Raw genomic sequence first — 26,899 nt, forward strand, 5'->3', positions numbered from 1 at the left:
ACTGATTGTCAATGGAGGATCGTTGAGAGTTGATTAATTAAAATGAGTCATAGTTCTAATTTTGCGACGGAAACAAGGTAGTGTTGATTAAGAAGTCAATTGTCCTAATGTTTGGGATGACAATCGCGGTGATAAAATAAATAGGTACGATGTCCATGTGAAGTATGTATAACTCGGAAGTTACCTACCCAACAAATTTCTTATCATTTTACCACGTTAGCAGTGCGTGATAATCATAATAGTAAGTAAATTACCTCCGTTGTCTGAAATAATAAAAGTTTACTGACTCATTATCGGAATATTTATAAATTTCATAATATAACCTCAAAATGAAACTTACGTATGTCGATGATTTAACCGGTACTATGTAATATAATAAGCCATATAGCTTTATGTGTTGCTATAGTTATGTGCATCTAGAACAGATCATGAAAGTTATGTATGACATTAAATACAATTCTCAAGGTCAAAAATATGAACTAATATTTTAAAATCGGCAATTAACTGCCTACATAAATATGAATCAAAAAAAAATGTGTAAAGGTTTTGGGTTAGGTATCTACCTCGAGTAGTCATAAGAATTAGATCTTTTGTTTTGGAGTAGACATAACACAACTTTTGTTATGAGTGGTTAGGTAAGTATATGCTTACTTTTATTCAAAGGACAGAATAAAATTATTCATATGTACCTTTATAAGACTAGTTTAATAATAGAGCATATAAAAATAAGTGGTCAATGTCAACAGATGTCAAATAACAATATTGCTTTTAAGATGAATTGTTCCAATGTGGCCTTTTTAACCCCCTGGAATAAACTACATAAAGAAATAAATAAAACAAAAATCATCTAAAAAAAATAGATCAACTTATCTTATAAAGGGAAATGTGAATAACTTTATTCTGACCTTGTATAAAAGTAAACATATAATGCATATAATCATCCGCAACAAAAGTTATGTGTGAACAACACAATTATTATGTGAAATCTCTTTCATTTTGTATGCGACAAGTGCATATCTGCCGCACTGTCGTCTAGACTGGTGGTATCTTTTGACTTTTCAATAGATGCCAAGAGATTGATAATCTAATTTTAATTTAAAAAAAACCTGAGATAAATCGTTACTACAACATCAACCTTTGCTATCGCTACCGATACTGGTGGTGCTAATTATAATAAAACAAAAGAAATTGTAATAATATTAGCTTTCTTGTTAATGATCTATTACGCACAATTGGAGTTATTTAATAAAGAGTTAATTATTCAACATAAAATTATATGTAAGTACCTACTCACAAATAAACAAACTTTAATACCTACAGGTGAGAGAAAAAGTGTAGGTAGGTAAGTATTTCATTAATATAAATTAACTGACATCAAGTAAGGATATGATCATCCTTTTATTACATACTTACTCACCCACTTTAATTTACTACGAGGGGAGGTCAAAAAGTTCGCGGAATGGAGGGGTTGGAGGGGGTTGGTTTGCTCGTACAGATAGCCGCTAGTTGCACACCTCATTAACAGTATATGTACCAAGTTTGAAGCAAATCGGGTCATTAACGTTTGAACTATCGACCAGCAAACAAGTGAATCGGGAAGAACTCAGCGAATATGGAGAAAATTGAACACCGCGCCGTCATTAAGTTCCTCACCAAGCAAGGAAAATCCGCTCAGACGATTTTTCAAGAGCTGTTAGCAGTTTACGCGGACTCTGCCCCTGGTAAAACCATGGTTTACAAGTGGCATAGTCTTTTCAAGCAAGGAAGAGAGTCGATTGAAGATGACCCCCGCTCCGGACGGCCCATTGAGGCCACCACACCGGAAATCATCGAAAAAGTAGAGAAACTTGTATTAGAAGATACCCGCTTGAAGAAGAAGCAGCTTGCAGCAATGGTCGGTGTATCCGAAACAAGTATTTTAAATATCCTACATCAACATCTTGGGATGACTAAGGTCAGCGCAAGATGGGTTCCAAGAATGCTCACGCCACTTCAAAAAAGCGAGCGTGTCGAGTGTTCTCGCCAGTTTTTAGAGCTCTGTGGAGAGAATAAGGAAGAAGTTATGGCCCGGATTGTTACTGGAGATGAAACCTGGGTTCACCACTATGAACCTGAGTCGAAGCAAGAGTCGATGCAGTGGCATAAAAAAGGTACACCTCCTCCAAAGAAGTTTAAGGTGTCACAATCGGCCGGAAAGATCATGGCCACTATTTTTTGGGATACAGAAGGTATTTTGCTGATTGATTATAAAGATCGTGGTGTGACTATAACGGGACATTACTACGCTTCTTTACTGGATAGATTGAAAGAGGCTATCAAGGAAAAAAGAAGAGGAAAGCTGTCAAGAGGTGTGCTCCTCTTGCACGACAACGCACCCGTCCACACGTGGCATGTTGCGACGGCTGCCATTCACCGATGCGGGTTCGAAAAATTAAACCACCCGCCTTACAGTCCAGACTTGGCCCCCAGCGATTATTATTTGTTCCCAAAAATGAAAAAGGAACTGCGTGGACGAAAATTTGGCGATGATGAAGAAGTCAAGTCTGCAATTTCGGCCTATTTTGACAGCAAAGAGAAATCTTTTTTTTATGATGGAATAAACAAATTATTTGATAGATCCGGAAAATGTGTTAAGGTTAAGGGAGAATATATTGAAAAGGAAAAATAGTTTCGTGTTTAATTTCGACCCCCTTCCCCCTCATTCCGCGAACTTTTTGACCTCCCCTCGTAGATACCTACAGACAATGCCTAATCACAGTTATTTTGTTGTGTCACATTTCTCACACTTTTGTTCAGCAGCGCATTAATCACACGTCATATTTAATCAAAATATAATTTATCGCAAAATATAATCTAATAATAAAATCTGTTACTTTTTTATCGTAAGAATTGATTTAATGTTCATAAAATAACTGAAACTTTTAAATCTAAGCAAATGTTTTTTACACCTGGCACTATCCAGACATATTGCAAGTACTAACGGAAGTACTGAAATGTCATATAGGTCACCGGAAATGCATAAAAAAATATTCAGGAAGGAAATATATAAAACTTTCAACAAGTTTCTAAACTAATTTATTATTTAGTATTCTAGTTAAGTTTGTGTTTTGAGACAGTTTGAGACTCGTATACTAACGTTTTGGCAAACTGAAAACATTGGCAGGTTTTCAAAAGTTTAAATTTAGAACTGAACGATCTCGTCGCCGTCGATAGAAAAAATATTTTAGTTCCATTTTGTTATTGCAAAAGTGCATTTGAATGCATCGTATGAATTAAACTCGCGGAAAATAGAGTGAATAGTTACATTACCGAGGGGAAATAGTGTTTCTGTCGACATTTTCGCACCCCGCGGTGCGTCGCTGCGCGCGCCGCTCGCGTCTCTACGTCCAATACGCAAGTCTGAGTTTAGGTGCAGTGGGGAGTTTTTCACGCCAAAGGACAGTTCAAGATCACAAACGTCGCCGGGTTTACCTCTCGCGGAGTTTCGTAAAGAGTTCCTTCATCTTTTTCCAGTGAACATGGTTTGGCCAACAGTTTACGACGGCCAAGAGGTAATGTTTGATTTGACAATACTCGCTCTATTTTTATCCTTAACGTTACGTGACATTTCTATTAGTTATGCTTTGCTGAAGCGTTTATAGTTTTTCAATTGCCATGACAATGTTCTTGTGTTAATGTCGCCGGTTTTAGGTTTAATATTTTGGTTAAAAAGTTGTTAAACGTTTGATATTACTTGGTTTTTGGCGCCATTGTTAATTACTTCATACTTCACATTTATTGGTTGGCACCGGTATCCATTTTTGATTTCCGTGTTCCATATTTTTAGTACACCTACGTAATTTCCGGGAGTAAAATGTTTATGCAAATCTACGTTTATTTATGTATTTATTATAAGTCCTGTGTTTTCTAAACAATCGTAGGTACTTACTAAATTACTCCCAAGTGTAACACCTAACCTAATGTCACCTGATGACCTAAAAGGCAATTTTATGCTGCTTATAACAGCGGCTATAAAAATGTGTATTACCTAGTAATTGTTACTACCTACCTACCTACTCACCATCTTTATCTTACTGCCTGTTATAGATAGAGTTCTAGTTTATTGCGAAACATTGATAAATAAATACAGAATACAGACACATATAGGTTATAATAGATTTATATGTAGCATAAATCGTAAATTTTCCATTTACTTTACCAGGATCATACCGACTTATGTAGATTTATTTCATTAATGTACATACGTTCGTACTTAGTCACGTGAGAGTTATGTAATAGACTGAAGTGAACATTATTGAAAATACCTACCTATTTTACGTACCTACGTAGGGAACCTTGTCTTAAATTTTTTACCGGGTGAGAGCCCTCAGCGCTCCCCATTTTTCTGGCCGAGTAGTTAATACCATCTGCGGCAAATCTACAATAAGTCACATCAAAAAAAAATTAGGTAACTTTACGAGTTATGCGCGCACGTTCGTTTAGTATTTGGATATTTTGGATAGACATACATACCTAGGTAGGTACATAATTAGAAAAATCTTGCACCACCAGTTGCACCCATAAAATCTTACTTCCGTAATATATATTTATCTAAACCGATCAACAAGACCCATACGATATTATGCCTGAGATACCTACAATGCTGGTACTTCTTGTATGTACTGCTTCGGTAGTGCATATCAGCTGTCCACCGCGTACACAACTCCCTTTGGTCAAAAGTCCTCGGGTAGATCTTTGAACACCGGTGATCAAACTATTGCCGTTAACACAATAATATCTTAGAATCAGGTCTTTTTCCAAATATCCTGTTAGAACTTATGTAAGTTAATGACATAAATAAGCTATAACTGGATATTTGCAAAAGGCAACAGATTCTAGAATATTTTTTGCGTTCACTGCAATATTGTCTTCCTGTGTTCGAAGAACTACCCAATCCCGCATGAAGCTGTCCACTTTGCTGGTCGGCAGATGCACCATAAAAGCTTTAAACCCAGTAATATTATGTCACCATATAATAAATACCTACTTAGCCATACAAAACCAAACCAGAGACCGACAAATAAAAAAGAGCCCTTCTATTTTTAAAGACAAGACGCCGTATGTCGCGTTAAAATACCAGTTTCGGTCCCCTAACTCAACCCTACTTGTATTACCTTTATACTTTTTTTATAAATAAGGTAGGTAGGTAGGTACCTATCATGCTTCCATTCAGCCAAATAGCTACAAATAGCTACATTCAGCTGCTTATTCCGGGAATGTCGTAAAAGCCAACTAAGGATTAAAGGGATCATACCTTATCTATCTTAGACCGAAATATCATGTCGGATTATGGGCGTGATTTTATGTATGTTTGCTTGTATGTTTCCATTCTGCCACAAACCGCCTTGAACTAGATCTTGAATGACAGATGTACACTCAGTGAACCACAACCGTGAATTCTATGCAAATTGCATCTCAAGGGCGACTCTATTAGTTCCTGTTATGTTGCTGCAGTTAGAACTTTATGTGCTCTGTCGAGCGTGTAATATTCATAAACTATAGCGTTGGAACATGTGTAGGTAATTCCTTATTTTAAGTTTTAAAACCTCCGAAAGTAGGTAAAGAAAGGGTAGCTTTTTGCGGACGTCTTAGGTAATATCCAACAGAAGGATTGTGTGTTTGTGTCATTTCTATTCAAAAATGATGGACTAAGTTACAGGCGATAGGCTGATCGCTTGTCACCATAAGGTTTATCATATCCATCTTAAGATTTTGTATCAACAGTGATGCAAGTTGCCTTATTACTTGAGGCTCTGCCCACCCCTAAGGGTCTACGGGCGTGAGTTTATGTAGCTTTTTGAATCAAGCTCTTAAATGACATTAGCCGGGTAGCAACGTTGATGAGCGCCATTTAATTAATCCTACATACTGTTAAACATTATATTTCAATAAGATAACATTTTACAATCGTCTCAAACCGCGGTAAGAATTAGATCTCTCAAAGCACGTAAGCCAGTGTTGTGACGTTCATTAGCATAGTGATGTACCTATCAGTCGATATTAGGTCGATCGATTCTTTTCTATCTAACACTACGCTGCTAGAGACGACGACTTTTTAGACCCCCTCTTATTATATTAACAGTATACTTACTTAGTTTGTTTATTTTAAACTGATATGGAAACTCGAGCAGCGAATACTTCATTATGAGTACTAGGAAGTACTTTAAGATAATGTGCTACTCACACCTGAGTATGTAATCATATTTGTTGACGGTTTGTTATTTGAGAATATTACAACGACTGTGTTAAACGACTGAAACGTGTAACAATAAATATGTCTGTAGCGTGTTCAGGAAAAGCACAGGTAATAAAATTGCACTAGGTTTAAGACAGCAAAATATCTTCATGCCCGTGAGATAAGTGTTTATTTCGCACCTAGAGGCATTCTCTATTTACAACAATTTTAGAGTTCAATACGGCTAAATTAAAGACGGAATTTTATTTTATTTGTTACACGATTCAAACGGCTGCGGTTTGTAAAAGTCATGCGTTATACCACCTTGACTAATACGGCTATAAATTATAATGACGGCGACTCCTATACGTCTAGAAATGTATCATGTACCTATAAAGACAGTTGTGTTAACACCTGAATGTTCCCCATTAGGCTGGGTTAGGAGACAAGCCGGCGATGCAGATGGCGGCGGCGGACGCAGCCACGCACCTACAGCACATGTGCGCGCTCGACATCGACTCCAAGGCTTCCTACGTGCGTCTTTCCGGCATCATCTGCACTATTGGTGAGTTAAAGTATTCGATGTGAACTCGAACCATCCTAGAAACTCTTCTTTCGAGTTTGAGTCTTCATTTTAGTACCTACTCAAGTGAACCTTTTTTTTTTTCAAATAATTAAGGACTTTACAGGCTGTGTTCTTCTATCGTGTGGGTTGTGAGGTTAATTACCAACCTCATCAACCCTGGCTACGCTACGTATACGTATAGGCTACGACGCAAAAATAATATAGAAAGCGTTGTATTGCTTCCACGTAATAATTCATATTTTCTCATTATATGGGTACATAATTATTCCAAAATACAATGTAATAGCAGAAGTTTATATAAAAATAATTGTTGCTCGATTTGGATCACATTATGTAGGTACTTACTTATAGAATTACGTTGCTACCGAATGCTGAATGTTGTTGTTGTTGTATTTCACTCACTTACTTATACTACTTACTTGTGGTAGCTTTTCATTGGCATTTGTTTGTATTTACAAGTATTCATTTTGTTAAAAAGGCTGTAAGCTACCCAAATAAAATAAAGTACATAACATACATAAACTGCCTATATACGTCCCACTGCTGGGCACAGGCCTCCCCTCAATCAACCGGAGGGGGTATGGAGCATACTCCACCACGCTGCTCCACTGCGGGTTGGTGGAGGTGTTTTTACGGCTAGTAGCCGGGACCAACGGCTTAACGTGCCCTCCGAAGCACGGAATCATCTTACTTTTTCGGACAATCAGGTGATTCAAGCCTGAAAAGTCCTTACCAAACAAAGGACAGTCTCACAAAGTGATTTCGACAATGTCCCCATCGGGAATCGAACCCGGACCTCCAGATCGTGAGCCTAACGCTCTAACCACTAGACCACGGAGGCTGTTAATAAAATAAAGTAAATTAATAAAATATTGTTTCTCTTTATTTTGATCAGAATAATAATGGATGGAAGATGTAATTGTGCCTGGGTGAAAAAAAGAGTCATCATTTGTACTCAAAAATAAAGATAAAAGATGCATTATGTCTGTTATCCTTGAAACTAGAAGGTTAAGCGAAAGAAAATCTGTACAGCGCAGCACCATCTATATTGATTTTTAAGAAAGTAGCCTGGAAAGTCTCTCATAAATGTTTTGTTACCGATCTCCGTGACATTGTGTGAGGTCGCAGACGACCATATCGTCTATTGAACATTATCAATTGTAAAAGTCAAGATTGCGATAAGAAAAATGTTGGCGCGTAATATTGTCTTACATGCACGAGTGGAGTGTCATTATTTAAAAAGTATCACACACGTGTCTATCATTTCAAGAGTATTACGTTATCATTCATTTTTATGATCGAAGTCTTGAACGATAATAAAGGAACATCCGTCAAACTTATCCATGACTCATCAACTGAATATTGGAGAGTTCCACTGCGGTTTGCTTAGAATTTTCTCCCCCTGATGTAAAGTTATGAGCAATATAATGTACCCACTTTAGGACTCTGTCGCACTAACATATTTGTCATTTAGGGAGACATGCAGTTCAATTTGTCAAAAAAGTTAATGTGACATGGTACCAAAGTGTATACTTACATATTTAATGCTCGTGACCGTACAATCAAAGAGCAAAAGTTCAGTCACTGAGCCCAGCGAATTATTTGTAAACAGTGGTGAAATTATGAACTATTAGTTATCATAATTATAAAATTTATATTTTTGTAGGTGTTTCTGGTCTATTACTGAAACTACATGTAACCAGGAGGTCTTAATTGCAACCAGTTAATTTATTACTTTGCAAGAAACTGATTGGACTTTTGCAGCTTATCGTACTTATTTTCTTTCACCAAACTTAATTTAGGTAAAATATTAACCGAGGCAAAAAATCACAGAACAGATAATGTCGATTATGTCGAACATATATGTATACACAAGATCACACCTAAGATACATGCACCGTTTAAGGGCCGGCTCCTAATGAAGACCATGTATGAAAAACCACACTTTCCATTATCAAAACTGCATCAAATTTCCAGTAGGCAAAGACCACGGAATTCCACTTACCACGATCTTGACGCACCACTTTCGCTTCTTCCACTGTCATCAAAGTCAATAAGTACTTATTAGAATAACCCCTAAATGTCTCCCCAGGTCCAGTCTCCCGCGATGTCGCAGTCCTGGAACAGATGATGGAGACAGGCATGAACGTAGCCCGTATGAACTTCTCCCACGGGTCGCACGAGTACCACGCGGAGACGATCAAGAACTGCCGCATCGCCGAGAAAAACTACAGTGAGAAGCTCGGCATCCCCTTCTCCCTGGCTATTGCCTTGGACACTAAGGGACCTGAGATCAGAACTGGACTTCTGAAGGGTGTAAGTACATTTGACTTAAAGCCTGTTTTGCATCTTGTTCTTCTGAAAGTCCAAATAGTTGATCTGGAACATCGGCAGATAGCAGTTACTGCTATCAGATGCTTATCCAGCAAATACTATCAGACAGTTTATCAGCAAGGGGTGGAACAGGGACTAATTCAGTCTTGAAATACCTAAAAAAATGTAGAAGTGTTTAACTGAATCAACTTTCGATTTTCTTTTCGAAGTCTGTTTCACTTTCAATAGTAGGTACTTAGTAGGTAACTTTGTTAATAAATTACAATCTACACAGGCGGCACGGGTTCCGCGCAGCGCGTATTATATCGCGAACTTTGACCAATAGACGCAGCGAATGTCTACGTGGATAAACGTCGTGCCCATAAACCCATGCGGGCGAAGATTCTAATCTGGGTGTTTGTCCAAAGTTGGTCCTATCAAATGAGTTCACTGGCCGTTATAACCTAATCGGCTGAGTAATAAAAAGATAAAGGTCATTCACCTTTATCTGACGTTCAAAAAGCGCTAACTTTGTGAGCCAATTTTGAAAAATAAATATTTTTGAATTTTGAATTTTTTGAATTTTTTTGTTTAAAAATCTAAAAATAAATGTATTATGATTATTTAGGTAGGTATTCCTCAAATCGGCCAAATGAACGCTTCAAAACATTACCCTCCTTTTGGGACAGTCTTTTATCCGAAGCTTTCAAATAAGTGTACAACAATTATTAAAGTAAAATAAACCGGATTGGTTTCCCATACACCATTAATTTCACCCAAAACCTCTCACCCCAGGGTGGTTCAGCAGAAGTGGAGTTAAAGAAGGGCGACACCATAAAACTGACGACTGACGCCAGCTTCGCGGAGACTGGCACCGAGTCTGTGGTGTTTGTCGACTACAAGAACATCACCAAAGTGGTGCAGCCAGGCAACCGCATCTTCATCGATGACGGTCTTATCTCCGTCATCTGCTCACAGGCTACCACCGACACCCTCGTCTGCACTATTGAGAATGGAGGTTAGTATCTTGAGAAACTGGCTTGAGCCAATAGACTCAAGTCGAATTTTGCGAGTCTTTAGCAAGAGCCAATGGCTGGCCGGAATTGTTTAAACAGGGTTTGAGATATATAAAGATCGCGACAGGACTGGTTTTAACAGAAGCTACTGCCTGTCTGACCTTCGTACTAGTTCCTACCCGCGAAGGGAAAACCAGCCCATTACAAGTTAGGTCACATACCTCCGAAACAATGTCTCGGGTATGAGAGTTTCCTCACGATGTTTTCCTTCACCGCCCGTCATATATATATATATATATATGTGGGATTTTGGGTTTGCTCAATTAAACAGTCAAGTACGGTTCAAACACTTATTTTTATTTTTAACCTCCGCGTAATTACACCACCATCGTTTTCGTCCGCCATCCGCTATCTCCCCTCTCCTTCCCTCTCACTCCTTTTATCACTCTCCCTCATTCACACTCCTTCACTCAATCTATCATTTCTCTATGCATCCCTTCTATACTCTATACCTTCTGTACTACTCATGTTACTCGTCTACTTCTCACACAATCATCTCAACTCACCTGTCACTCACTCAGCCACACGCCCACACTCGGCTGTCCTGACATAAAGCTTGCCCTCAAGCTTTACAAATGGCTCTACACCAAAACATCAATGACTCTATTACAATGACTCTATTACAATGACTCTATTACAATGACTCTACTACATTGACTCTATGACAATGACTCTATGACAATGACTCTATTACATAAACAAAACATTCTCGTATAACAACTCATTCATACACTATCACACCTCCTAAAATTCTCGTTACAATTATAAATCTTAAAAAAAATACAAAAACTCTATAAGCAAGTCAATAGGTATTAAACACTGTTACACAATACTAAGTCTTATCCACCCTAGATATTCTCAAAATATTTTAATGCAAAAAAAAAAGTTACATTCCACACTAAAACTCGTCTAAGAAACAAGACATACCTACACAACTTATGTTTAAACTGAAACACCTTCAAATATATTTTTTATAAAAGAACATCTAAAACAAAACTATTTCCTTCAATTTTATTTAAACAATACAGCTTGTGTACTTCGACAACAATCTAAACATCTAAATATCAAACAAAACTAGATAAAGTTCTCATATGTTGTAATAACAAACTAACTATAAAATTCAGTACAAGTAAGTCTTATCAGGGAAACTGTAAACACAATAAATGAATTTCTTAACCAACAGTCTTAATTATTTCAATAAACAGTCTTAATATTCATTATCTTACTTATGACATGTAAAAATTTACACCCTAACTTTTACATAACAACTCAAGCAAAAACAAAGCATGGTTACTGGGTCTGAACCTCAGTATAATTTTAAAGAAAATACTAATTAAAAGTGATGTGAAATAATGAAATAGTAAAAATAAACCTCTTCAAGCCTCTCTAGCCAATGCCATAAGGGTACACCTGCATGAAGTCTGCACTAGCATCGGACTTCTTCATCTTCTCAACGTCACCACAATCTCTCCATCTGACTTTAATAGACTTACAGGGTTCTAATAATTTTGGCATTAATTTCATACTGCTCCTAAACTGAGTCCTTTTAGCTGCTCTCTCTCTTTCCTGTGTACTTTCCTTTCTAATCCTATCATAATTCTTCTTATTTTCTTCTTTTCTTTTCAACTTCTTGACTTTTCGTTTCAATTTTTCTCTATTGTACATGTAATTTTGGTTTTCTTCTCTTAATAACCATAAATTGGTGCTGCTTTTCCTCCTGAGTAGCACTAACGGGTTAGCATCATTGGAGGTACTGACTTTAACACCTTCTTCTCCAAGCCACTCCAGTCTTTCTAACTCAACCTCTTCTTGCTCCATGACTGTCAAACGTCTAAGTCGCCGGGGAACAGGTATTTCATCCTTCAAAACATTCTTCAACTCTGTAGGAGATACTCTCGTCTTCTTCGGGGTATAGGAAGTGTCCAAGGACTCAACTTTGTCTTGTATGGAATTGCTCTTCACTTCACAACCTAAAAAGTCAACCTCAGCAGGAAAATGTTTGATTTTTGTTGACCACGAATCGTCAAAAGAAGGCAAAAAGGTGACTTTGTTGTGATCCAGTAACATGACAGTTTTCTGCAGTAATTGTTGACCAATAATCATATCGTACGGCATTACATGAATTGGCACAATATTAAACTTTACGTCCGTAAAATATTTACCGTCTATTGTCACAACAGTAACAAAACAATCACACGATCGCACGTCGCTTGCGCCGAATCCCGATAATATCACGTCACACTTCTCTGGTTTATCGATGTTTAACTTCTCATAACACGTCGCAGACATTAAGTTCGCTTCACTTCCCGTATCAATAAGCGCGCAGACCGTTTTTCCATTAACTTGTACAGATTTTAACGGCCGATTTCTTCCATTAACTTCTTCGTTTATCATCATAACTTGCGAATATGCACCGGTATGTGATCTGTCAAACTCAACTCCATTCTTCACGTCATTCTCGTTCATCTCAGTGTTGCCAGTATTCGTATCTAAATTCCTACCATTTTCTGACACTTTAATGCACCATTGTTTCGCCGACTGGACCGGTCTTCGTTCACTCACTTGCTTTGCCGACATGTCGCATTGCGACAGGGGTTTCGCCGAACCGCCAGATGTCGCTGTCGCTGCTATCACCATTGGATTTTTCGGGCAATGCAATGCAATATGGCCGAACAATCCGCACTGGAAACATCTTAATCCTTTTCCACGATGTGGGCACTGTGATGAAACATGATTTTCTTCGCCGCAATTATAACACTTCACACGTCTATCTTCCTGTCTTCGTCTTGCTGTATTATTATCCTGTTCTCTCGTCGCATTATGTCGTTGCTTCACACTTTTACACACATGTTCATAGATTTTAAGCTTCTCTTTCAGGTCTCCAAACGTCGATACGCCATACAACATAATCTTGTTGTTTTCATAGTCTTGTATACCGTCTACAATATACTGTATAGTAATGTAATCAGGTAATTTTCCTCTTCTGCCGAGCTCCTTCATAGCTAACATATACTCGTAGCATGTTTCGTTATTCGTCTTCTTCTTCGTACTTAGGATTTCGTGTAATTCTTTTTGGTTAATTGTATCAGAAAATTCCTTCATAATCGCGGTTTTCAAATCCTCAAACGTCTTGAAAACACGCTCCGACTTCAGCCATAGCTCCGCCGTCGAACACAATGATCGCCTCGCTATAATAAGCTTTTGTATAGGCGTCCAGTTGAAGATCTCGCCATTATCTTCAATTTCTTCCACCCATCGTGACACAGTATACATCTTGTCATTTCCCGAGAATTTAGGTATGATGCCGTCGTACATCATCGAGTAATTTGGTACAACCGGTACCGATTCTGGATCTGGTTGTCCACGTCGTCCGCCCTTCATATTTTCCGTCGTCATGATAATCGAAATTAATCGAGCCGTCTGATCGATAATTTCGCGTCTTCGTCGTCGTCTAACTAGCCACTCGGTGCCGTCTGCGCCTCGTGTCCGTCGTGAAAATTTTCGCCGTCTGCGAACGTCGTTGTCCCACCGTATCCTGTCCAATTAATGAGCACCCATCCCGGACGAGCCCCCAAAATGTGGGATTTTGGGTTTGCTCAATTAAACAGTCAAGTACGGTTCAAACACTTATTTTTATTTTTAACCTCCGCGTAATTACACCACCATCGTTTTCGTCCGCCATCCGCTATCTCCCCTCTCCTTCCCTCTCACTCCTTTTATCACTCTCCCTCATTCACACTCCTTCACTCAATCTATCATTTCTCTATGCATCCCTTCTATACTCTATACCTTCTGTACTACTCATGTTACTCGTCTACTTCTCACACAATCATCTCAACTCACCTGTCACTCACTCAGCCACACGCCCACATATATATAGATCGAGAGGAGTGGAAATCTGTTGTTTAGCCCTACATCCCAGTCATCATCATCAGCCCATTAACGTCCCCACTGCTGGGGCACGGGCCTTCCCTATGGATGGATCCCTATCCATCTCCCTAGATCGGCCCTTAAACCATCACGCGGGCCCAGTGCGGATTGGTGGTTATTAACGACTGCTAATGCAGCCGGGACCAACGGCTTAACGTGCCTTCCGAAGCACGGAGGAGCTCGAGATGAAAACTTTTTTTTGTGGTCACCCATCCTATGACCGGCCTTTGCGAAAGTTGCTTAACTTCAACAATCGCAGACCGAGCGCGTTAACCGCTGTGCCACCGAGCTCCTCGAATTTCGAATTATTATTAAAGGACATCCCAGTAGCAGGGTATAATAGGATTAAAAGAAGAAGAGGGAATACAGAGACTAAAGACACCGGTGGCTTCGACGCTTTGCTGCAAGGCTCCAAGGCTGACTGGAGGAAGCAACAAAGAGAATCCTGGACGAAATATAGCAAAGCAAAGACGGAATACCTTGCTCTATTCAAATCTACATAATCACTTCCCTCCAGGTATTTGGAAGTGTGTTGCAGGTGTTTGGTTGATCAACCAATAATACCTATACTATTTTTCAGGTATGCTCGGCTCTCGCAAGGGTGTGAACCTCCCCGGCCTACCAGTGGATTTACCAGCTGTCTCCGAGAAGGACAAGTCTGACCTATTGTTTGGAGTGGAACAAGGCGTGAGTATTGATACCACATTGCTAACTGTATTCTGCGACATATAACCGCACCTTCAAGGAAAAGTTTAGGCCACTTTAGGGCCCGTCAAAGAAGTAGTCACACCCCGGACATTCCATACAAAAATCTTATTCTTACCGCGTGCCGCCTAACCACGTAAATGCGAACGAGACAGTCTGCACGCAGTCTGTTGGCAACACTATACAATACATACATACATAACCTTACGCCTATTTCCCACCGGGGTAAGCACAGACTATAGAAACAACACCAACAATAAAATATTATTTTTTATTATTGTGGCAACTTTAAAATCGCTCTCTCTCTTCCTCCTTCAACGCCATCAAGAATGTAACATGTCGTGTGCAAGCAAATAAATATTTTTCTATAACTTTCAACAGCGTCTTTAACTACGAACAACCGCAGCCCCCAAGACAATCTCCCTTACTCCTTAACGTACGGCTTAAGACTAAAGTGAGAGTCTGTGAGGGGGTGAAGTAAGCTTGCTCGGTGCCCTATAAGAATTGGTGCGGGGCGAAGAGTTACCGTTCTATACTTACTTAAATTTATGCTTCCGTACTTCTTGGGAAACGTACGTTATTGTAGACGCAATCGCCACACTTAAGCCAAACCAAAGACGGTAGTGTTCTGCTAATTTTTATTTTGGTTTGGACTCAATCCAAAATCCATGGGACATTTCTACGTAGTACCTACAGAAAAAATGCTTCCCCGCGATATTGGTATTAGGTATGACTTTATTAATATAACCTAATAAAATGTATTCTTATCGCATAATTAAACTGTTCCACAATAAATTGCACGGCATTGCATTCAAATACTCGTAGGTATTGACTTTATAACGTTGCGTAATGGAAAGAGCATTGATAATGATAGGTACATACTTTGTGATTGTTTATAGTTCGCCACATTTGCGCTTCCAACAGTATCTGACCTTGTATGCCCTTGTGATGATCCCTATCATATGATATGTAGGTACTTATATTTAATTCTTGTAGATGCCTATATGTTATGTCTTCAAGTATCAGTCAGTGCACATGATTTTATTATAAATACGTACAATTTTAATAGTCTCATTTATGTTTTATTATAGGTACCTAAATTATGAATTAGGTACTTACTTCGACTTCCTGATAGTTATAAAACAGCTAAATACGTCCCTCTGCTGAGTAGGTACCTACAGGCCTAAGTACCCTCACTTAGTCTAAGGACATAAGTATTCTCTCGGGTCTAGTAACTACCTATTATAATCGAATAGATAACTCAAGTTTACACTAAAATATCAAGAATGCAAACGTTCTGGTATTATGTTCATTTGGTCTAATGTAGGTCTGATAAAAATTAACACAAGAGGATTCATGTTGTGCCGACCCCACTTAGAGTGGGATAAGGGCAGGAGCACGACGATTGGTCTAATATTGGTCTAAACCCACCTTTGACCTTCCTTCCAGGTGGACATGATCTTCGCATCGTTCATCCGCAACGGTGCTGCGCTGAAGGAGATTAGAGATATCCTTGGCGAGAAGGGAAAGAACATCCAGATCATCTCCAAGATCGAAAACCACCAGGGCATGGTGAACTTGGACGAAATCATTGCTGTGAGTACCAACATTACATAATTAGCACTTACATAATTAGTACCAACATTACATAACTAGTCACTTCGCTAAAATATTGAATTGCATCTTCCTGCTGTGGTAGCACTATCTTTCGAATATGGAATTACTCTTCTGGTTCCGATGTGGATTACCAACGTCAGCAACCGGGTGAACCGGGTGATGGTATCGGGGTGAGAGAATTCTAAAGAAGTCTTTATTATTATAATATAATTTTGTGATTTTCCCTTGACCATGACTTTCTGGCCTGAGTCCGAAAACTCAGGTTTCCGAGTAGACGTTTTTAAAATAATATAGGCTCGCGTTTCACCACAATCTCACCTGATGGTAAGTGACGATGTAGTCTAGGGTGGATTGCTGTTACCTAGCAAATGCCTATTCACTCTAGCTTTGAAGACTCCTAGATTATAACGAGTTGGAAAAAGGCTGCAGCCCCTACAAATATTACCGTGGATTTTGTAGAGCTTATAAAGATTTTTACTTAAGAAGCTAAGATGCTTGTTTTGGGGTCAAATGTCAATTAAAAAAACAAGTACAAACAGGACAAGTGGACACAGTTGTAAATTACGTGACCAAAAATCTCGTAGGAGTGGAGAATAAACTCGCAAATTGCAGCTATCCTCATTCATTGTCTTCATTCTATTATCTGGATGCCGAACATATTAAAACCAGTTGTAACTGGCTTTCCCGTGTAGGCTGAAATATTTGCACATCAATTGATGCACGGCTAAACAATCCACGACCTTCACATTTGATTGAATGCTTTCTTCGTTTGAATTTAAATGAAACCACTGCATACTGCTTTGAATTTTGTAACTATCTTACCTACTAAAGGACTACCTACTAAATGCCGATATTATATCAATTTGATGCTATGTTAGGGAAAATAACAACCATAAGACATTCGTTTTTTTGGTTAGTTTAGCTGTTCAAAGGGGAAATGCTGCCAGACTTTTGGGCACTTTGCTTCGGTGTGATGCTTCGGAGGAGATTTTCTAATTGCAAGGAATTGTATAAAAAAAGAGATTTAAAATTATCCCGATTGGTTTTAATTTCTACAAAATGTTCCCAATTTTGCTAATCATAAACATAACATTAGATCCACAACTATATTCCATAGTAATATGAATAAGAACAAGGATTACTCGATAATTTTAATTGTTAATTAATTGATACAAAAATCACTTCACGCCGCCGGCGCGCCGCCGCCGCCGACCCTAAAAAGCCGGCGCGCCGCCGCCAGCAAATTTTGGGTCGGCTCCGACCTCTAATCACAATGGGGTAGTGAGAGGTACATCCATCGTAACATGAACTAAGTACCCACACCTCACTGAGCTTTCTGTTAGACCAACGCGATGGTAAGCAGGGATTGTGCGTTGTGCGTTCCTGGGAATCTTCCCGTTGTAAAAACAAAGAGTTTAATAGTAAGGAGACTGGCTGCTTTTCTTTTACAAATTGTTCTTTCTTGTACTCCAGTCTTATCTGCCTAAAGGTTAGGTAATAAATCTCTTCCTACTTAATTTTTGCATCTTTTTACTGCCTGATAACGTTGCCGAAGTGGAAACATTCCCGAGAACCGCACATCCAGTGATGTGGTGAGTCTCAGACGACTCCCTGAGCCGAGGTTCGCGCCCAACTGGGCACCCTCAGGCCTGTTGTCTTAAACTTTGTACCGGGTGTACTTCGGCGCTCCCCATTTGTCCGGCCAAGTAGTTAATGCGATCTGCGGAAAATCTACAATAAGTAAAAAAAATAAAAATAAGATGTGGTGAGCCGCATCGCCGCCTGTATTGGTCGAGCCGACTGTGTGTGAAAATTGCTCATTGGTCCAAGTCCGTTATCTGGGTTCGAACCATTGCTCTCCGTCTGAGAAGCAAGTGTTGTACAACAAGACCACAGTGCCTCCACAAGTATTTTCTAATCATACATCTTCAATATTGTTTCAGGCATCCGACGGTATCATGGTCGCTCGCGGTGATCTGGGTATTGAGATCCCACCAGAGAAGGTGTTCCTTGCACAGAAGACCATGATCGCCCGGTGCAACCAAGTAAGTACCACTGTATATTACCACTTACTACAGACTACACGTCATTGACCTATCATGACCTATCATATTTACAGTTACATAATCACCCTACCAAATCTTAACCCTCAAATAACTTTACAACCCCGTCTCTTACAGGTAGGAAAACCAGTGATCTGCGCGACTCAAATGTTGGAGTCTATGGTGAAGAAGCCTAGACCCACTCGCGCGGAGACCTCTGACGTAGCTAATGCTATCCTGGACGGAGCTGATTGCGTCATGTTGTCCGGAGAGACGGCCAAGGGAGATTATCCATTGGAGTGCGTCCGCACTATGGCCAACATCTGCAAGGAGGCAGAGGCCGCCATCTGGCACAAGCAGCTGTTCAACGACCTTGCTGCCCAGGTGAGAACAAGTTATAACCTAGCAGAGTCTTGACAACCAAGCCAAATTCCCGGGTTCAAATTCCGGTCTGGTCCGTTCGGGAGCTGAAGTTTTTGCAGTTAGTTTGAGTGTTGCTTGCTGCATATCCCTAATGCCATCTTGGACAGATTCGTATCCCGGTCTGGTCAATTCAAGAATCAAACTTTTTGGTATTGGCTCGGGTCTACATGTTTCTCCACCGGGTCGTAGTGGAGCAGTTTGGAGTTGCATGCTCCATATCCCTACTGTTAAATGAGGGTAGATATCTAACACCATCCTCGATGGAGCTGATTGCTTTCTTTCTTTCTATGAGGGATTGCGAATGTGAGTTTGTAGTATATATGTATGTTTTTTGTTTTGTTGTTTTTTTTTTATTTCTGTAATGTAAGTTTGTAAATGTGGCGTCCAATATGAAAATAAATATTTTCTTTCTTTCTTTCTTTTTTTTAAAAAAAAAAACCGTCTATGGCCCTGTGCCGAGGTTTTTCTTACAGCTTCTTTTCCCCGGCTATACAGGTTGTGAGATGCTGCAGTAGTTTTAGGCGGATGAGACCTTCGTTATGTAAAAATTGACGATTCAAAGTGTAACTATGTTACCCACTGAATAAAGATATTTTTGAATTTGTGTAATAAACCCCTTAATTTCAGGTGAAACCCCCCATCGAAAACACGCATTCCGTGGCGATCGCGGCGGTGGAGGCGTCCAGCAAGTGCCTGGCGTCGGCCATCGTGGTGGTGACGACGTCGGGCCGCTCGGCGCACCTGCTCAGCAAGTACCGGCCGCGCTGCCCCATCATCGCCGTCACGCGCCTGCCGCAGACGGCGCGCCAGGCGCACATCTACCGCGGCGTGCTGCCCATCGTCTACCAGGGTAAGGACGTACCACTCGCAGTACCGCGGGGTGCTGCCCATCGTCTACCAGGGTAAGGACGTACCACTCGCAGTACCGCGGGGTGCTGCCCATCGTCTACCAGGGTAAGGACGTACCACTTGCAGTACCGCGGCGTGCTGCCCATCGTCTACCAGGGTAAGGACGTACCACTCGCAGTACCGCGGGGTGCTGCCCATCGTCTACCAGGGTAAGGACGTACCACTCGCAGTACCGCGGGGTGCTGCCCATCGTCTACCAGGGTAAGGACGTACCACTTGCAGTACCGCGGCGTGCTGCCCATCGTCTACCAGGGTAAGGACGTACCACTCGCAGTACCAAGGGGTGCTGCCCATCGTCTACCAGGGTAAGGACGTACCACTTGCAGTACCGCGGCGTGCTGCCCATCGTCTACCAGGGTAAGGACGTACCACTCGCAGTACCAAGGGGTGCTGCCCATCGTCTACCAGGGTAAGGACGTACCACTCGCAGTACCAAGGGGTGCTGCCCATTGTCTACCAGGGTAAGGACTTACCACTCGCAGTACCGCGGCGTGCTGCCCATTGTCTACCAGGGTAAGGACTTACCACTCGCAGTACCGCGGGGTGCTGCCCATCGTCTACCAGGGTAAGGACGTACCACTCGCAGTACCGCGGGGTGCTGCCCATCGTCTACCAGGGTAAGGACGTACCACTTGCAGTACCGCGGCGTGCTGCCCATCGTCTACCAGGGTAAGGACGTACCACTCGCAGTACCAAGGGGTGCTGCCCATCGTCTACCAGGGTAAGGACGTACCACTTGCAGTACCGCGGCGTGCTGCCCATCGTCTACCAGGGTAAGGACGTACCACTCGCAGTACCGCGGGGTGCTGCCCATCGTCTACCAGGGTAAGGACGTACCACTTGCAGTACCGCGGCGTGCTGCCCATCGTCTACCAGGGTAAGGACGTACCACTCGCAGTACCAAGGGGTGCTGCCCATCGTCTACCAGGGTAAGGACGTACCACTAGCAGTACCGCGGCGTGCTGCCCATCGTCTACCAGGGTAAGGACGTACCACTCGCAGTACCAAGGGGTGCTGCCCATCGTCTACCAGGGTAAGGACGTACCACTCGCAGTACCAAGGGGTGCTGCCCATTGTCTACCAGGGTAAGGACTTACCACTCGCAGTACCGCGGCGTGCTGCCCATTGTCTACCAGGGTAAGGACTTACCACTCGCAGTACCGCGGGGTGCTGCCCATTGTCTACCAGGGTAAGGACTTACCACTCGCAGTACCGCGGCGTGCTGCCCATTGTCTACCAGGGTAAGGACTTACCACTCGCAGTACCGCGGCGTGCTGCCCATCGTCTACCAGGGTACGACGTCCCGCTCATACCCACACATACACTCACACTCCATATAAAGATCATAGACTTACAGTGTACCGCCTTACGGTTATATTGGTGACCCTAACACCAGTGTTGATGAGGTCGACCATTGGTTTCCCACACCAGAGAGAAAGAGGCAGATAATGGAAAGGACAATATCCCTTGGTCAACAACTTTTACATGACACCCTGTGCACAGCTGAACGATTTATGTTTTTTTTTACACCCACACTGGAGATAGGTCGTCTGCGACCTGGTGGACCCCCCCACCCCTCATCAAAGACTTCCTGCATGCTTGCCGGTTAAGTAGGTACTCTTGACCTGACCTTTCTTTAAAGGGTGAATATCAAAATGTGCCAAGTTTGGTGGCGAACTTTCATATATTATTTTTTCGTGAAAAATTGGGTTCCGACATGAAAAATGATAGTTCTAGCTACGAGGAACAAGTTACCTCGTAACAAGGTACCTGACATTTTGATATTCACCCTAAAACGGTACGCACGTCAAGGCCGTCATTCCTCTTCCAACTCTACCACTTTCACCAGCATTATAAATATTTTTCGTAAATCAGTCGTAGGCATTATTTGTACCTATTTATAAAAGGTTGCAACACCCACCCAAATAAAAAATGTGTGTTTACGTTGGTGACCCGCAGAGGGCGTGGCGAGCGACTGGCTGAAGGACGTGGACAACCGCGTGCAGTACGGGCTCAAGTTCGGGCGCGCGCGCGGCTTCGTCAACACCGGCGACCGCGTCGTCGTCGTCACCGGCTGGAAGCAGGGCTCCGGCTTCACCAACACCATGCGCATCATGTACGTATACCTGAACCTTGAATAAATTGAAATCGAATCGAAATTCGTTGAAAAATGATACTGAACCACTGGACATCAGGAAGCTAGAAAGTAATGGCAATAGGAAGACATGACGTCACATGTACATAGCATGATAAGTTACCACCAAGCTACATACATGCAAACGGCCTCCGTGGTCCAGTGGTTGAGCGTAGGGCTCACAATCCCGAGGTCCTGGGTTCGATTCTCGGTGGGGACATAATCACAAAAATTACTTTGCGGTCCCTAGTTTGGTTATGACATTACAGACTGATCACCTGATTGTCCGAAAGTAAGATGAACCGTGCATCGGAAGGCATGTTCAGCCGTTGGTCTCGGTTACTAGTTACTGATGTAAGTAAGTAGTCGATACATGAGCCATGTCAGGGGCCTTTGGCGGCTCAATAGTGATCCTGACACCAGGGTTGATGAGGTTGGTACTCCGCCTCACAACCCACACGATAGAAGAAGAAGACCACACCCGGACACTTCATACAAAACAACTTGTTTTACAGAGACACGTTATCGTACACGCGCATTTGTGTGTGACGTTTGCCGCCATACGCTTGCATGCTAGGCATATCAGAGAGGTTACGGGTTCGGGAGAGTTAACGTTCTATTCCTTATTGTATTCCTACACTCTACGGCCTTCGTCTCTGCTTACCCCGGTGGGAAATAGGCGTGAGTTTATGTATGTATGTATGTATGTACGGCCTTCGTTGTCCAATGGTTGGGCTCACGATCCGGAAGTCCCGGGTTCGAATCCCGGCCAAAACTGTACCGCTACAAGTTGGCGACATTGTTTTGGTAGAGATGAAGGCAAGCGCGTGACGTGGCCATTAGATTTTATAGATGAATTATATCCTGGTGCTGATGGTGTGATGAGAGTGGTTCGAGTACAGACTTCAACAGGAGCTAAGCTAAGACCAATACAACATGTTTTTCCTCTTGAACTGCACGCGACTGACAGTTCTGTATTAAATTCTACCTCTAAACAAAGAGAGACTGACTCAAAAAACAGCAGTTGTTGATCTGTAACTAAGCAACATACGTCACAGGGACATATCATAAAAATCAGCGGAGAGCGTCCGTTCTATACGTTGTATTATTCTTTAAGAATATTCAAATTGCACAAGAGAATACAATATACTAATAATATATTTTTCTTTTTTCAGCCAAGTCGAGTAAACCAGTAAATCCAGTCGAAGAAGGATACTATCAGATTTTATATTTTTAATATAAGTATTAGTGCACGAAATGTTTAGCGGTTTAAGATAATAAGATCTACATAGTGAACTCGTGTTTATATGATTTATTTGTACAAATATGCAAATGTAACTGTATAAATAAAATGATTCTCGAAATTGTAATGATAGTGATAGGATAATGTTATTTATTGAGTTATTAATACCAGGAGTATTAATGTTGCCTGTTTCTGCGCGGTAATAAACTTTATAAAACGTGTTTGCTTTTTCACTTTTAACCTTTCATCTGTGTGTGATAAGGATCCTGACGACCCCTCGCGTATGTTTGTGATAAGGATCCTGACCCATAGGACTGGTACCTATTTTTACGTAATTATCCACTCTAATTTTATCGCAAAAGGCTTAACCAAACGTAAATACAAGAAGAAACACACAACCATGCAAAAGTAACGTTTATAAATCTTTCTAACATCAATATGTTAGGTACTTTGGAGACAAATCTACAAATACCGACTTAACTCAGGACAAAAACAGTTAGGGTAGGTAGGTACTTAACAAAAAAATATAACGTATAATACTATTATCAAATTAATGACTGAATGAATAAATTAAGTAAGTTATATCGAGCTGCAAAGTATATTATTTGGCCTCTTTGACTCAATGTAGTAATATTTGCCTCTCACTGAGGTCGCAGGTTCAAACCCAGCACAGGCCTAAATTAATGATTGTCGAATTTGTTTTCGAATTCATGTTTGGATCATAAATGATTATCACGTGCTCTGCGGTGAAGGAGAAAATCATGAGGAAACCCACATTCCCGAGAAACGCATTTTCGGAGGTATATGACCTAACCCGTATTAGGCTGGTTTTCCTTTCGCGGGTTGGAAGGACAGACAGGCAGTCGCTTCTATAAAAAGCCGGACTTGTCAAATCTTCAGGTTAGGTAAGCGAACCCTGTGAAAAAACGGGATAATGCTAGGGAGATGATGATGACTCAATCTAGTAGGTACCTAGTATGTATAGGTAGTAAGATAAATGTTACTAACACAATATGGATGAATATCGTCTGAAATATTTTTGTATATCATAAAGAGAGACTTTGAGGCCTTTGAAATGTGGTGTTGGAGGAGAATGGTTACGCTGGACGGAAACGGTTACTAATGAGGAAGTGCTAGTAAGCGTAAGGGAAATGGGACAAATATTGAGAGTTATTGAGGACAGAGGAGGCAAGATGATTGGACACTTAATATCTACCACATGTCACAAATTTATTAATAACATGGAAGGGAAACTACAAGGAAAGAGAGGAAGGGGAAGACCAAGAAAAGCTTACATGGAACGGATTAAAGAGAAGGCGAACGTCGTGTCTTATAAGGAAGTGAAAGAATTGGCCTTTGATAGACAAGAATGTAGAATGCTCCACCGACAAGAGCGTGGCTTTTAAATTAGTGATGTGATTATCATAAATCCTTTGTGGTTCGTTTATTCTTCAGTAGCTAGTACCAACACGATATGTCACCCGTCCAGCACTAGAAAGATTTTCATCGATTCGACAAAATAGCATAGTTACCCGTTCGCAGCAATAGGTGGCAGCACACGTCTTGAAATGTGCAAACTGCAAGACGATAAAAACGTAAACCGAAACGTATAGATTGCTACTTAGCAATAAGGCCGCCTATTGTACTAATTCTATTTCTCTTTTATTTTGTATTTTGTTTTTTCCTGTTTGTGCAATAAAGTATTTGTTATGTTATGTTATGTAAACCCATAAATTAAATCATAATAATTATTTTGTACCCAGCCCTACGACCTAACATAGAACCCTTGCCAAGGGATACGGGTGAAGACCTCAACGATTGCAGAGGCGGAGATGGGAGTCATTAGGACGGAAAAGGCGAGTCACAGAGACTGTAACCTGGAACCTGACAGAGGGCAACATAGTATGGCTTTGAAATGGACTATTACTCTGGGCGCCATCCCACTCGCGTCAGACAGAGTACTGCGGGGCAGAAGGCAAGAGGGAAACCACCGCTCCATTTTTCCCTAACAAAGTAGTATGGAGAATGATACACCGACAAGAGCGTGGCTCTTAAATTAGTAATGTGAATTATTTTGTGTAATTGTGTAGGTAGATATTATGCATACACATTCAGTCTATAAAGTTTATTTACGCAACGAACAATACTCTACTGATACCGCCAGCACACCCTGGACACTACATAACAAAACACCTCGTTTTACACAGACACCACACACTGACGATATCTTACACGCACATCTGTGTGTCTGACGTCTGATGGTATACGATTGAAGACTAAAGTAAGACCGAAGGAAGGTGAGGTAAACCTAGCTCAGCTGCTTGTGGGGAGCGGGGAGTTGCCGTACTATACGTTCTATTATTCCTTATATATGAGGTGGATTGACCGCCCTTATCGTGAAAACTAGAGTACGAATCCCGGTGGGGAAATATCACAAAAAAATACTATGTGATCCCCAGTTTGGTTAGGACGTTACAGGCTGATCACCTGATTCTCCGAAAGACGATCCGTGCTTCGGAAGGCACGTTAAACTGTTGGTCCCGGTTACTACTTACTGATGTAAGTATGTAGTCGTTACAGAGTCATATCAGGGGCCTTTGGCGGCTCAATAGTAACCCTGACACCAGGGTTGATGAGGTTGGCAATCCTCACAACCCACACGAGAAGAGAACAGATCTACCAGTTGTTTACACGGAACATCTCAATTATTTACTCCGAAGTCATTAAACAAACAGCTGAGTAACTTCTGCAAGTCAATAAATCGCGATGAATGTGTTTTCAGCCCGTCACAGGAATCCATGGTCGGGTTTTCAAACGCTGCAACACTTTAAAACTTTAAAAATACTTTTTTGGCAAAAATAAAAAAGGTTTGGTCATTTATGTTTCCTACAATCATCACTGGCCACAACCTCTGACAGATGATCGTAACAAGGCGGTGTCACCTTTTGCTGCAACATCTCCTGTAACTCATCAAGCACGTGGCTAGGAACCTCCCTAGTACCTATTAGAGAAAACAACCAAGGACCCCGCTGCTATTGAGGATTTTAGTATTTCCTAAACTTCTGAACTAAATCCTAACATCGGTATAGAAATCTTTCAATGCGCGGGCGCATAGCCGCAACGATGCGATTAAAAGCTAACCACGTGCCACAGAGTAGATGCAACGCAGATGAAATGAAATTATAAGAAAACTTGAAATCCTGATAAAGCAATGACGGAGGGGCTAGCAAAATCACAACTCTGTCAAAAGATTTCATTGTTTGCGTTAATATAATAAATACGCATTACTTATCTATCTTAGTTTCCATCGAAAGTACTAGAAAGGCTAAAAAGAAAAAAAACTTTCTGCTGGAGGACAAGCCTGGCTTGTATCCATTGGAGGAGCAAACGAAGGCAGATGGTGATGTAAATTATGATTGTATCGGGAAGCTTGAGAGTACGCGAGTTTGCAAGATCTGTTATGATGTAGTCTGGAGAGGCCACCCCGAGTCCCGTCTGACAGCGGGTCGCACGCCGCACCGCCGCCGCCGGCGACTAAAAATAACCGTCGGCAGCTCAGTACCGCCGCAACTGCCGCGCGCGTCGCTCGCTGCGCCCGCGAACGCAACCATGGCGGAGACAATCGAGGAATCGTACGAGAGCGCGGTCACCCGCAAGGTGGTCCGCACCAGCCTCAAGATAGAGGAGGTGAGCGACACACGCGCCTT

At 41.3% G+C, this 26,899-nt stretch overlaps 2 protein-coding genes and 1 long non-coding RNA gene across 5 annotated transcripts in view; 2 read left to right on the forward strand and 1 right to left on the reverse strand.

Annotated features, from left to right (window-relative positions):
• The window catches only part of LOC126369456 (uncharacterized), a 13,459-nt gene extending 10,063 nt beyond the window's left edge, over positions 1–3,396 (reverse strand). The window contains exon 1 of the long non-coding RNA XR_007566703.1: positions 3,310–3,396. This is a non-coding gene — a long non-coding RNA (uncharacterized LOC126369456). The remainder of the gene's footprint in view (positions 1–3,309) is intronic.
• Positions 1–23,413, forward strand: part of LOC126369389 (pyruvate kinase-like) — a 24,156-nt gene extending 743 nt beyond the window's left edge. For 2 of the 3 annotated variants that reach the window (XM_050013777.1, XM_050013779.1), the window contains exons 2-11: positions 6,647–6,779; positions 8,893–9,116; positions 9,909–10,131; positions 14,700–14,806; positions 16,274–16,420; positions 18,385–18,486; positions 18,622–18,867; positions 19,534–19,756; positions 21,775–21,931; positions 23,125–23,413. In XM_050013777.1, coding sequence (XP_049869734.1) covers positions 6,647–6,779; positions 8,893–9,116; positions 9,909–10,131; positions 14,700–14,806; positions 16,274–16,420; positions 18,385–18,486; positions 18,622–18,867; positions 19,534–19,756; positions 21,775–21,931; positions 23,125–23,137 — 1,575 coding nt within the window. In that variant the 3' untranslated portion in view covers positions 23,138–23,413. Of the gene's footprint in view, positions 1–3,385; positions 3,552–6,646; positions 6,780–8,892; positions 9,117–9,908; positions 10,132–14,699; positions 14,807–16,273; positions 16,421–18,384; positions 18,487–18,621; positions 18,868–19,533; positions 19,757–21,774; positions 21,932–23,124 lie in introns of those variants that run through there. The other variant, XM_050013778.1, reaches the window with a different exon arrangement.
• Positions 23,414–26,728: 3,315 nt separating this feature from the next.
• Positions 26,729–26,899, forward strand: part of LOC126369402 (tropomodulin-1) — a 72,257-nt gene continuing 72,086 nt past the window's right edge. The window contains exon 1 of the mRNA XM_050013803.1: positions 26,729–26,879. Within this exon, the coding sequence (XP_049869760.1) occupies positions 26,802–26,879 (78 nt within the window). The 5' untranslated portion in view covers positions 26,729–26,801. The remainder of the gene's footprint in view (positions 26,880–26,899) is intronic.

This window comes from Pectinophora gossypiella, chromosome 9 (genome assembly GCF_024362695.1).
Source record: "Pectinophora gossypiella chromosome 9, ilPecGoss1.1, whole genome shotgun sequence".
Taxonomy (NCBI): domain Eukaryota; kingdom Metazoa; phylum Arthropoda; class Insecta; order Lepidoptera; family Gelechiidae; genus Pectinophora; species Pectinophora gossypiella.